Raw genomic sequence first — 12,963 nt, 5'->3', positions numbered from 1 at the left:
TTAAACCCTTCAAATGGATGGCTCTCAGAAGAAGATGCTCAACTTTGCTAATTAAAGACATACTAGAGTGTGGTGACACCATGTTTTCATCAGATTAGGAAAAAATTAAACAGGCAGTTGCTGAGGTCTTGGTAAAACTGATCATGTTGCTAGGACTTTTTGGACAACTTGGCACCTTTTTTTTAGAGATTTATTTATTTGAGAGAAAGAACAAGTGGGGAATGGCAGAGGGAGAGGGAGAAGCAGTCTGCCCCCCGAGCAGGGAGCCCGATGCGGGACTCGATCCCCAGACCCTGGGATCAGGACCTGAACCGAAGGCAGATGCTTCACCGACTGCGCCACCCAGACACCCCAACTTAGCACCTTCTGTCAAAGCATAAACATACATCCTCTTCAGCACAGTGACACTAACACCAGGAAACCTCTAACAGACTGCCCACAGCCTGGTGCAAAGACCAAGACCTGGCCAGTATCTGGCCAGACCATGCCACTGTGGGAGGACGCACATGGTGGGCAGGAAGTACCCCAGGACCTTGGTATCTGTGGATGACAGAGCCGCCAGACGGGACACTGAGCAGTGAGTCAGTGCTGTGGAGCAGGACAAGGAGCCGGGCACTTCTACCTTCCCAAGCTTTCACATCCCTTGGAGCCCCTGACCGCCTACTAACACAGCGCTGGAGGGAAGATAGAGAGCTCTGAGTACAACCATCCCTGTGTCCACGTTTCAGTGCCCACGGTCCCCGCGGTCTAGCAGCTGACGACCCCCCTCCTGACACAGCCTCTGACCTATTTGGACTAACACTCCATCACAGGCCTTCATCTCACTAGGAAGGCATTTGATCATCTCACGCCATCGCAAGTAGCGGGGAGTGCAGGACAAGTAAGGAATTCTGAGGGAGAGAGACACCACACTTGCGTAACTTTTATTGCAGTATATTGTTAGGGGAAAAGCTCGGAGATCCTAGGGTCGGTTCCAGACCACAATAAAGTGAACATCTCCGTAAAGGGAGTCAAGTGATCTTTCTGGTTTTCAGTGCACATAAAAGCTGTTTATGCTATCCTGTAGTCTATTAAAATGTGCAACATTACGTCTAAAAACCAATGCATGGATCTTAAGATACTTTGATACAACATGCTTTCATCGAGCTGTGAGTCATAATCCCTGATGACAGATCACCATGACAAATAATCAGAAAGTCTGAGATATTTCAAGAATTACCAAAACATGACACAGACACACAAAGGCTGTTGGAAAAATGGCACCACAGATGTGTTCAATGCAGAGTTGCCATAAACCTTCAATTGGTAAAAAAACACAGATCTGTGAAGCGCAATAAAGCAAATAGTATGTGGTATGCCTGGATAATTGCAATTGCCCTTTTACTAGCTGTAGTTCATCTTACTGTGCCCAAGTCATAAAATTAAGTTCTACCACAGGTCTGTACAGGGAAAAACCGCAGATACCTAGAGTCCAGTGCAATCCACAGCCTCAGGCACCCACGGGGGTCTTGGAACGTACCCCTGAGCTAAGAGGGGACCACTGTACCGAGCCTAAACGTTCTAATCAAACCCGAAGACAGAAGCATGAGCACTCATAAGCTGACCATTCTCTTCCTGGTAAGATGTGGGTTTCTGTCCTTTAGTTTGGATGACCAAGAACAGCACCATCCAACAAAACTACAATGCCAGCCAGGCACCTGGGTGGCTCAGTCAGTTCAGCATCTGCCTGCAGCTCAGGTCATGATCCCAGAGTCCGGGGATCAAGTCCGCGTAAGGCTCCCTGCTCAGGGGGGAATCTGCTTCTCCTTCTCGCTTGGCTCTTCCTCCCCTCGCGCGCGCGCGCACACACACACACACACACACACACACACGCTTGCTCTCTCTCAAAAACAAACAAACAAAAAACCCGAAACCATTAAAAAAGCCAGCCACCTACCTGTTTCTAAAGTTTCTAGTAGCCAGAGTTAAAACACAAACAGATAAAATTAACTTTATTGCTTTATTTAAGCCATCATTTCCAAAATATTAGCATTTCAACATGTAAATAAATAACTTTAACAATGACATACTTTATTGGTATTGTCTTCAAAGCTCAGTGTTTTTGATTCTCAATTTGAGTATTAAATTTCCATGAGAAAGGGTTGACCTTTATTTAAAATTTACAGTTGGAACAAGACCCACATACCATACTGAAGATTTTTCTAAAAAGTGCATCAAGTTAATTGCCTTTAAGTTAAATACAACTAAAAATTCAACCCCAGTTGGGCCGACTGCATTTCCCGTGTTCCATAAACTGTGGCTAGTGACTACATACTGGACAGCAGGGGGGCAGATAAGTGATTTGTCCAAGTGGGGTCCCCAGACCCGCAGCATCAGCATCTGCTGGGAACTTGCTAGAAGTGCAAATTCTCAAGGCCCACCCAGACCCACAGAACCAGAAAACTCTGGGAGGGGGGGTCCAGCGCCCTTCAGCAGAGCCCTCCACACAATTATGAGCACTGGGAAGTGTGAGAACCACTGGTCCAGAAAACAAACACCACCAATTAAGACAGCCCACAGAAATAGTTTTGATCACCTATTTGTGGAATGGAAACTGAATAGAAGCCCCTCCCCGCATTGTTTTGAGGCTCTGACACCAGGAATAATCGCCTGGATTTTATTAATCCAGGAGCAAGGAGAGGTCTGAATGTATAGGTGGGTGACCAGTGGGTTAAGATCAGGACCCAACTCAAATGACATTTTGCTTCATGTTTCCCAATGCCCAGGGTCACAGGACATGGGGCGCTCTCACAGACCGAGGCCGTCAGGGTAAGCCCAGCACTTGAATCTGTACGGCCACGGGGCTGTTCTCTCAGCAGAACAGGGACTGTGTGTGTGCAGGGGCCACCTCTGAACAAGGGCCCTTAGCAAGATAGGCCCACAGCCTCCCCCCTTTCCTGGGCTCAGGTGCCTGTCAGAAGCCACAAGATGAAGACCAAGTGCAATCAGCTGTGTGCTTGTGTAAGTGACCGAGGCTTCCAGAACCCTGGGTTCTTGATGGACTCAGGCCAGGGCACAGCTGCCCTCTGAAGGATCTGAGTGTGCCAGATCAATCTTCACGTCACTTTATTTGGGGGGCAGGAGGGAGGAAGCAGAGGCTGATGGGGTAGCTTAGCCTAACTTAGAATATCGATAGCCCTCTGTTTATTTTGCCAAAATTTGTACATTTTACTGGAAAAGTTTTATTGGCATCTCAGACTGTTTGCCATGAGAAGTACAAAGGCAACAGAGCACAAGTGCTGCCTACCAAGCTAAAATGATACACAAAACAAGCTAATGTGTGCCAGTGTGGGCGGATACAGCCACATCATCTCTTTACTTTCCCCCTGAAAGAGAACAAAAGAATAGTTTATTTTTTTAGGTCTGTCTTGATTTACCAGGAGCAACTGATCATATAAAAGCTCTAGGCCAAATAAGGTTATTTCAGAAACCACCTATAAAAATGTTACTGCTAGATAGACTCCGTGCTGGAATGAACTGCGTTGGTAATTTGGGGCTCGAGAAAGCTCACATCCAGACCTTCTATCACCCTTCCTTACAACTAAGCCAACGGAGGAGCAAATAATTTCAACCAGTCAGTTATTAACTGCACTGCAACGACTTTTCAAAGCTCGTCACTCGGACAAGAACCACCTGGTACAAAGCACCTGTATTTGTGCACACCCTCTGGACCCATACCTGAGTCGCTGAGCCAGCCAACTGGCGGACAGTGTGTTTAAGGCTCCTGACGGCTTGTGTTCAGAGGCTCTGGCAGCTGCACACCTACACAGAAAGGTCAGACCAACAGTCATCGACCCCTTCATCGGCTCACCTGGAGAGCTGTGTGCACAGCAAAACCTCTGCCTGGTTCAGGCCCAGACAACACGAGAAACTACCAGTAACTAAAAGGTAAATTTACGCTTCCACTTCCACTCAACAGCCAGTTTAGGCAAAAGTTTTCACTGACTTGAGAAAGGTGCTCTCGGTTATACCACTTGTGAACGGGTTGAATTGTGTCCCCACAAAATTATAGACTGAAGTCTTAAACACTCAGGACCTCAGAATGTGACATTTGGAAGTAAGGCTGTCACAGATGTAATTAGCTAAAATGCACTCAGACTGGAGAAGGACAGGACCCTAAATCCAGTAGGACCGTGTCCTCATAAAAAGGGGACATTTGGACACAGACACACAAGGAAAACGCAGGTGATGAAGGACACAGAGGATGGGGGGGGAGAGACGCCCACAGCCAAGGAATGCCCAGAGCCTCTGGGAGGAGCCAGCCCCGCCACACCCCCATCTTGGACCTGTGCTTCCAGAGCAGGGAGACTGAACTCCTGCTGTTGGAGCTGCTCAGGCCTCGGTACTTTGTTTTGGCAGCCACTGGAAACAATACAACTAGAATCCAACTTTATAATTTAGAATCCATTTTTAATTTAGATTACATTCAACCAAACTCCTACAAAAAACATTTCACCTCAACAACTTAGTTCGGTACAACACTCAAAGTTGCCCTATCCCCACCATGGGGGTCAGGCGCGCCCACTGATGTCACCATACATGAGCTGGTACGCCAGAGCCAGCCTCTCTTCTCACCTGGCTGTGCCGATGGGGCGGCCCCCGTGCTTGCAGCTGTGATCCAGAGGGTGTCTATGCTGAATGCAGAAACTGCCACGGCACTGGTCACAAGCCACCTGCAGCATCTCTTTCTTCTTGCAACTCTCTTTTGAGCACCGGTACATAAAAATCTGTGAAAGCAAGAGTTGCTTCACTAAGCAATTATTTAACAAGCCCCTAATAAGACTACCAGCATTTAAACTAGAAATGGTTCTTAGCTACAAGGAATGAAGATTCCAAGATTTCATTCAAAATCTGCCAGGTAAACAGGTGAGTACTGAGGAGACTGGAAAGTTTTAACAAATAAACACAAAAGCAGCACCTTAAGTTGGGGATTCATGTGAGACAACTGGAGGCATGCTCAGCCAAAAATACTTCCACAGAACCCAGGGGAGTGGAGATCAGGGACATGGAAAGAAGGACGCCAAGCCTGTGACACTGTGTCCAGTCCCACAGAAGACAGCTGGCTCCAGGGGCTCTGGGGACATTCCAGGGAGCTGAAGTATCTATAGTCCCTATACCCGTTCTGTTACTGGGGTTTTGGGGTGTTTTTATTTGCCGGGGGCGATAGGGGTGGGGTGAGGGAGTGATATAAATTCCCAGGTACTGCCGACTCTGTGAAGTAAGGATGTTGGTCAAAAGGTACCCACCTAGAAGCCCGAGGGCAGTAGTACTCTGGCAAAGGCGGGCAGGCAGAGACTGCCTTCAGCCACCACAGCATGTGCTCACAGCGCAGGGATGCAGGGTGCCTGCCCCAGGAGAGCAAAGGAGGGTATGCCCGCCCTGGGGTACGGGGGTGGGGAGAGAGGACGGGCTTGGGTCATGAATCTTGGGTGAGTCAAGAACGAAGACCTTGTCAATTCAGGAGGAAAGCATGCCTACTGCAGCTGTGATCTTATATAGAGGCAGGGAGGTTTTAGAAGAACTTCCAGAAGGACTGGAGGGCAAGGCCTAACAGTGCACAGCAAGAGTGGGGTGAAGAGAATGGAGTTATGGAGGGGGACTGGGGTTGGCTGGTTAATAAAGGGTTTTGGGTGCTAGGCTAAGGCATACAGAGCTTATTTTCTCATGTTGGAGGCTGAGAGCAGCAAGCGGGAGTGAACAAGACTTATGCTTATTTACTGCAACTGTTGTGTGTTTAATGTAAAACGACCAGGTAGTTCGTAACTATAAACCAGGATCCATGACTGGAAACTGGGATTTGGGCCTGACAAAAGCCAATTTCCTGGAGACAAGCTCCTTCAAAGCCCACGCACTTATTTTGGAGAGCAACAAGAGAGGGAAAAAAGGAGCAGGGCATCTCGGAAAAATAACCTGAGTAACCTGGTAGGGCCTTCGGGAAGGGCAAACCACAGAGCTGGTCGAGACCAAACCCTAGGAAGGCCTGAGTGGTGTTGAGAATCTGCGGTCCAAGGGGAGAGGGGCACACGTTATGTGCCATCCACTGAGGGTAAGTTCAGTTTGAGTCTCCTTGGACTTCTGGTTAAGGAAGGAGAACTGCACACATACTTGCTCTGACTCCTGAAATACAATGAAAATAACAGGAAGAAGATTCTCTAAAAAGCCCACAAGGGCCAAGAATAAGGCGGGGGGGGGGGGGAACAAACCAAACAGCTGCAAGATTTTAGGGGAAAAAAAAAAGCACACAAACAAGTAATACTGAACCTGGCAGATACAAGAAAGCCAAATTGTAAACTGGTGGGTAAAGTCAAGAAGATGACTATTCACGAAACAAAACCCCCAAAGGCTCACAAATCAGCCGTAGCAGCAGCTCAGGGTGCCGTGGGACTACAACAGGAGAAGTGGTGCGAGTCTCAGAAATAGACCAGCAGAGTTGCACCTGACCCCAGCAGAAGACGCATGCTCGGCAGAGGGTCTGAGAGAGGATGCTGGCCTGGAAGGTGTAGCAATGGGCAGGACGAACACAAGAAACATGGGAGGGGCACTCAGAAGGCAGTAAGGATTTCACACTCCCTTCAGAGGAGATGCAAGAGCTCTCTCCACCTGGCTCCACAATCCTGGAAGCCAGAGCATGCTCTCCAGGCAGGGAGCAGAACATCTTCTCAGGGGAATCTGATTAGCCCAAGAGAAAGACTTGAAATCACAGCACAGAAGGTGGACTGGGCAGATGACCTTCAGCAAAGGCGAGAGTCCACACTGCCCCCACCGTGCTGCAGACTGGCACATGAAGACGACGTTCACCGTGATGCAGAAAAAACATCCTGGACACAGAATGCACAGGGAAAGAAAACTTAAGGAGGAAAAAAAGGAGACCTATCCAGGAGGTCCAACACCCAAGACACAGGAGTCTAGAGGAAATTGAAGAATCCAAGATTGCATTCCAGATGGAAACACTGGAGTTTCCAGTTTAGAAGGGTCCACTGCCTACCTAGCACAACAGATGAAGACAGATCCACACCAGGAACAGTCAGTGTGAAGCTTCCAAACTCTGGGAAGGGGCTGGGGTGGGGAGGAGTGGGGTGGGGAGAGAGCTTCCAACCTGCCAGACAGAAAACTGGTCCCACAAAGGACCATGTAGAACAGCTGGGAAATTCTCTAAAGCCACAGCAGAAACGAGAAAATGAACCAGCGCCTGCAAATATTCAAACAAAGATCTGAAAGCCAGGCTGCCATCCCCAGGCAGCTAATCAAGGAGAAACAAGAGAACGAAGACCCAGGAGATACATGACCTCCCATTTATCTTCCATGGTCTTTCCTAGGGAGCAAGTGGGACATAGGCCTCCCCACAAATAAGGGAAAACTAAGAAAGAAAAACACAAGACACAGGAGACTAGGGACCCCTGGTAAGGGAGATAGATGCAGGAAACTAGGATCTAGCATAAGAAAAATGCAGAGGGAATCTCTCAGCTGTGGAGACCTGGAACACCGGCCCAAGAGCACACGCCACCTCTGCTGGGAGGGCGGGAGTGGCAAGAGACGTGGCCATGTAGGAACGGGGGGGGCGAACCCCATGCTCAGCCCACACTGTGGTGAACAGGTAATGCCCAAAACTACAGGGGAACAAGACAAACTCAAGAGACAACAATACACACACTTGGAGAAAAAGGAAGTACCCCAAACAAACAAGACTAAGAGTTGAAAGCACCTGCTGTGGAGAAGAGGGGCCTACTGTTTTTCCTAACATGATTTACTCCAAATGAACAAATGTAGAGCTTTCACAAAGATACTAATGCTACAAAAGCAAGAACACTGAATGTTCAAATTCTATGTACCCTTTTAGATTTTCCTAGGAGGAGCTCAGGAAAAGTGCACATTAACAGAATGGTTCTAGGGGCGCCTGGGTGGCTCAGTTGATTAAGCAACTGCCTTCGGCTCAGATCATGATCCCAGGGTCCTGGGATCGAGTCCCCCGTCGGGCTCCCTGCTCCTTGGGGAGCCTGCTTCTCCCTCTGCCTGCCGCTCCCCTTGCTTGAGCTCTCTCTCTCTTAAATAAAATCTTCAAAAAAAACCCACAAAAAAAACCCCCCAGAACGGTTCTAGAAACCACATTAACTCTCCATCTGGAGAGAAAAAGGTAAGAATCCTGTAAGGGAAGCAAATCCTAACGCAGACTCTAATATTCAGAGTATGTTCATGTAACTATAAGAACCCAAGCCATCACAACATGGGAAAACACTGACACATCACTAAGGTTTTATTATTGTACACAGCTGATTAGGACTACAAATATTTAGATAACCGGCCTTTTCCCCCCTACAGAAAGACCAAACATTCACAGAGTAAACATAATTTGTCCTTACCTTCTCTTTCTTCCAAGGATGGTAGTTACAGTCTCGATCAATGTGCTCACCAACCACCACATCTGGTATCTCTCCCTTTTTTACTGGGACAGGGTTGTTACAAAGTGGGCACACTGGGACCTGAACATCCTAAAAATAATGATAGATGATATTCCAGATTCAATCAAAACTCACAAAAGAAAAAGGTAGGACAGCACATTGCAATGAAAACCACATAGGGTACACACACTGATCTTCTGACCGCTCATTAGAAGAGGACACTGTTAACACAAAGGATTAACAGTAAGGCAACTCTACAGATTCAAGATAGGTGGAATCCAGGGGAACTGAAACATGACAGACTATTAACCAACTGTAGAAATGACCCTGAGATGATCAGTAAAAGGCAGCCAAGGAAAGAAGCCAATGAAATTGATCTGGTCTCAGGGCAGCAGGGCTGTCTGTCCAGCACCATGTCGGTGAGTGGTGAAGCAGCCCAAATCCCTCAGAATGGAGAGAAAGAAGAAAACACGAGCCATAAAGACCCTCCAGTTCCCTTCAATTGCCAACAGCCTATCTGGTTCTTTTGTGACTTTCACACGCAGGGAGATTCACTCTCCTGACAGAGCACACAGCTAGGCTGAGCTCTCAGGTACCTAATGACCCAAGCACAAGACTGTAGGGGCTCTGGAGGGAAGAACAAAGCACCCAGCAGCTGCATGCCCAGCAGTTAAAAAACCTCAGAGCCAAGACAGGAGCTAAGGAAACTTAGCTCAGCAAGAAAACAGGTGACAACTGACATCCAAACAGGTAATCAAAGAATTATGGGGCCTACTGTCTGTAGGGGCTGAGCTGAAGGGTCACCCAGAAGCACTCCCTCAGTTGACAAGTCTGCCATATTGAGAAATAAAGCATTACTAATGATCTCTAGCCAGACTCTCCCTATCTAGGGGCATGGGAGGTCAAGCCAACAAATAAACTGGGAAGTGTGGCCTAGTCATCGGGGCCTGGTAAATGAGTCACCCTGACCCGCCCTCCATGATGACCTAGAAAATGCTGGAGGGTCAGACCCTGGCCAACACGAATGAAAGCATGTAATGATGCTAGGTCATTCACGTTTCTAAGTGCCACCCTAGGGAAGCAGCAGTACAGACACAGAGAAGTCACTAAGATAACCTCTGAACCACCGGAGACACAACGAATAAGGGCCACCGGCAAAGTCAGTAACAGAGGGAGCGCACCTTTGGACTCGCACATGTTGGTTTTCTTAGAGTCCTCTTCAGCTTCCCATTTTTCCCAGGTACTACTGCCACTAAATAGGATCCCAAGGCTGCAAAGTTACCCAGATAAGCCTTTTTAACACCTCCCAGATTAGATACCTTGTCAACTATTAAACTATTTCTTGCGCTTCACAAAGATACTGCTATGTTTTTTCTCGACGTAACGAATCAAAGGAGCAGATTATTTTAACATGCAAAGTAAGCTTTGAAGGTTTGGATACAACAATTTGACTTCAAGAGCCCCTAAAAATGAAACCGGTTGCTTTAGAGCTGTGGCATCCAGAACTCCCTGATGGTGGAAACGTGCCACCTCCGCACTGTCCAATATAGTACTTATTGGCCACATGTGGCTGCTGAACACCTGAAATGTGGCTACACGGTGTGACTGAGAAACTGGATTTCAAGTCTCATTTCATTTTAATGCAATTACTAGCTATATGTGGGTAATGTCTACTATTTGGACAGCACAGCTTTAGACAGTGAAAAATAGACTCTTTGGAATGAAGTATGATAAATTACCTTCTTGAATGCAAAGGGACATCTATGTGCAGCACAAGTAAAATGGTCTTTACAGAAATCTTGTTTACATGCATCACATTTTAAAGGAAGAAAATCTAAAACAAAAAAACAATAGCATTTTAAAGATCAGGACAAAAGAATTACAGAGCACATTAAACAGGTTATTTACCTACACTGAGTTCTTTACGCCTATCAAATGTATCCTTGAGGTACCACATGTGAGAAAAAAATTGGGGATCATGAATTTCACAATGCCAGCAATACTGAAGAACCTATAAAGCTATGTTTTCTTTTCAAGATTTTATTTCTTTCTTTTCGAGAGAGGCTGCGGGGGGTAGGGGGAGGGCACAGAGAGAAACTTAAGCAGACTTCCTGCTTAGCTCAGGAGCCCAACGAAGGGCTCCATCTCACAACCCCGAGCCAAAAACCAAGAGTCGGACGCTTAACCGACTGAGCCACCTAGGCACCCCATAAAGCTCTTTTCAAAACACACTCATCCCATGTAGTATCACAAATATTTAAGCAGCACACTTGTATCCACTTGGCCTTGGCCCTGGTACCTGGCCTTCAGCAGATGCTGAATAACAGGGCTGAACAGAACCTGCACCTCAGGCCAGCCTCCCAACACTGAAAAGCCAGCAGAGTCAAGACCCAGGGAACAGCTAATTAATAAAACGGCTAGTTCTCCCCGACTAAACAGCTAACAAAACACACATTTTCTAACATTCTCTTAAAAGCACTTACCTAGCTGTTTGCAAGTTTTTTCTGAACAATGCTTCCCCAAATCAGGGAACTCCATTATGAGGAAGTGTCCAAAATACAGATAGCAGATAGATCACCTACAAGAATTAAAATATGAAAAGTACGATGGCCAGAATTTCAGTCCCAAGAGTTCATAACTTACAGCTAAGAAGATAAACATCTTCTGTGGAAAGCATTCAATGCCCAAGTCATCCTGGGCCCCTGCAGAGCACTAAAGCATCACAAATTCTTGCTGCCTTTTCAGCAAAAAGGAGCTTGAGTACAAGTTACCAGCTCCTTCAGGATCCATTATGACCCCGACTGTTTCTTGGTCCTTTAATTTCTTACTTGAAAAAGCTCACCCAGAATTCAGGTTTGATTAAAACCATCTGACTCACGTTGACAGGGTTTTCCCATATTCAACTTACACCAATGTCCGCAAAAAACTGGGCCACAATTTCACGTAATGAGTATACTCATTGACATACACAAAACCGTCACCAGGCACTCAATCACGTTAGTTGACGACACTCTCCCGAAGAACTTCAACTCTGTCCCTCCCGTTCTCAACACCCTCATGCCTTGAGTTTTACTTACAACTTGCTCCCTAAAAACAATCAACCTGGAGTTGAGGAGGGAGAAGAGCAAGCGCTTAACTCATGGTGGAAACCAGGCGGACACGGGCTGAAGCTACTCTAGAGGGAACCTGAGTCCCTAACAGGCCTCACGAGATCCCTTCCAGGACCTAGCAGCCACAACACTCTCAAGAAGTCCCTCCCCAGAAGTCAGGTCCTGAGGGTCCACTCCGAGGAGGGTCTGCCATGCTGTCCCCAGCTCCCCTCGGGTCATGGTTCAGAGTCACTTCCTCCAAAGGGGCCTTCGTCCCGACCGTCACAGCTTCCCTACACCCTCAAAGGATGCTGTAACTCCCGCCCCCGCGCCCACTCACTATGGCCCCAACTGCAGACGGGCTCTCCAGTGCCCGCGCCCCGGAGCGCAGTACCGCGGTGGCAGGCGCGCCCGTGGCTGTCTCATCGGGCCCAGCCCTCGACACAGCAGCGGTGAGAGCCCACGGTCGGGGGCTCGTTCGGCTAGCACCTGAAGCCCTCCCCGGCGTGCGAATCGGGCCCCCGCGCGTCCCCCATCCCCGGACCTGGCTACCGTCGGGCGCCCGGGTGGCTGCGGAGGCGAGCGGGAGGCGGCGGACACGGAAGGCTGGATGTCCCTTCCAGCGGTCACCCACGAGGAACAAGACCAAAAGGCCGGGGAAAATGGGATTTGCGGGGCGGCCCCGCGCGGTCCAAGCCCGCGGGAGAACGAAGCATCGCGTATCTCCGCTTCCTCGGCCATTTATCCCCGGCCTCGGGTGCCAAAGAGCCGCCGCGACGCGTATCCGCCCGGCGCGCTCCGATGACGTCACCGCCCGGCCGGCCAATCTCGCCCCGCTGAGGCTTGGCGTTCCCGGCGTTCCCGGCGCTCCCGGAGACGTCAGCGCCCGGCCGGCCAATCCCGCCCCCGCCGCGGCCCCGTCGGCCCGCCCACTCCTCGCTCCTCCGCCTCCCTTCTCGAACAGTCCGGCCCCTTCTCGGAGCCGCTGAGTCACGGTGAGGCGGCGCCTGCGCGGCGCGGGAAAGCTGAGTCACGGCGGCGAGGCCGCGGCCGTCTGGCGGCCGTGCGGAGGGGCGGCCTCCCCGGGAGCCGCGCCCTGAGAGGGTCCGAGCCCGCGCCGCAGAGGTGCCACCGCGAGGTACGGAGCCGGCACGAGCGGGCGGCGTGGGCGCGGGGGGCGCCCCGAGTGGGAGAGGGGGCCTGACCGTGGGGAGAGGACGCCTTCCGCCTCGACGGAGAGCTTGCCTGTCCTCGCCTCGTGGGCTCCCCGGGTGCTGCCGCGTCCCTCACGGTTCCCCTCCCCGCGTCCGCTCCCTGCGTCTCCTCACCGGGCCCCCTCGCCTGTCCTGTCGCACTCTCCTGCCCCCCACAAATGTGTACGCGGTTGGTTTTCCGTCTCGGAGCGTGTTACTTTGTGAAGTCCCCGCAAACGGAACGAG

At 49.6% G+C, this 12,963-nt stretch overlaps 1 protein-coding gene across 2 annotated transcripts; it reads right to left on the bottom strand.

The window, feature by feature from the left end:
* Positions 1-1,980: 1,980 nt before the first annotated feature.
* Positions 1,981-12,327, bottom strand: ZFAND2A (zinc finger AN1-type containing 2A). 2 transcript variants are annotated; one of them, XM_025863728.2, is made up of 7 exons: positions 12,069-12,327; positions 10,919-11,013; positions 10,175-10,269; positions 8,397-8,525; positions 4,615-4,766; positions 3,718-3,801; positions 1,981-3,365 (listed from the first exon to the last, which is right to left on the bottom strand). In XM_025863728.2, exons 2-7 carry the CDS (start codon positions 10,971-10,973, stop codon positions 3,347-3,349), a joined length of 534 nt encoding a protein of 177 aa, XP_025719513.2. In that variant the 5' UTR covers positions 10,974-11,013; positions 12,069-12,327; the 3' UTR covers positions 1,981-3,346. The 2 variants fall into 2 exon arrangements, with proteins under 2 accessions (XP_025719513.2, XP_073742363.1); XM_073886262.1 differs by lacking the exon at positions 3,718-3,801.
* Between the last annotated feature and the right edge of the window lie 636 nt (positions 12,328-12,963).

The sequence above is a fragment of the Callorhinus ursinus genome, unplaced genomic scaffold (assembly GCF_003265705.2).
Source record: "Callorhinus ursinus isolate GAN/ISIS: 27379988/994484 unplaced genomic scaffold, GSC_fseal_2.0 scaffold70, whole genome shotgun sequence".
Taxonomy (NCBI): domain Eukaryota; kingdom Metazoa; phylum Chordata; class Mammalia; order Carnivora; family Otariidae; genus Callorhinus; species Callorhinus ursinus.
This window is presented reverse-complemented; position numbering and strand designations above follow the sequence as displayed.

Excerpts from the sequence above, each read along its gene's own strand:
- ZFAND2A (XM_025863728.2), bottom strand. The coding sequence starts at position 10,973 with ATGGAGTTCCCTGATTTGGGGAAGCATTGTTCAGAAAAAACTTGCAAA. Across the intron at positions 4,767-8,396 it reads ATCCTTGGAAGAAAGAGAAG|ATTTTTATGTACCGGTGCTC; the intron begins GTAAGGACAAAT and ends TTGCTTTCACAG. Across the intron at positions 3,802-4,614 it reads CGCCCCATCGGCACAGCCAG|GTGTGCAGCTGCCAGAGCCT; the intron begins GTGAGAAGAGAG and ends CTTTCTGTGTAG.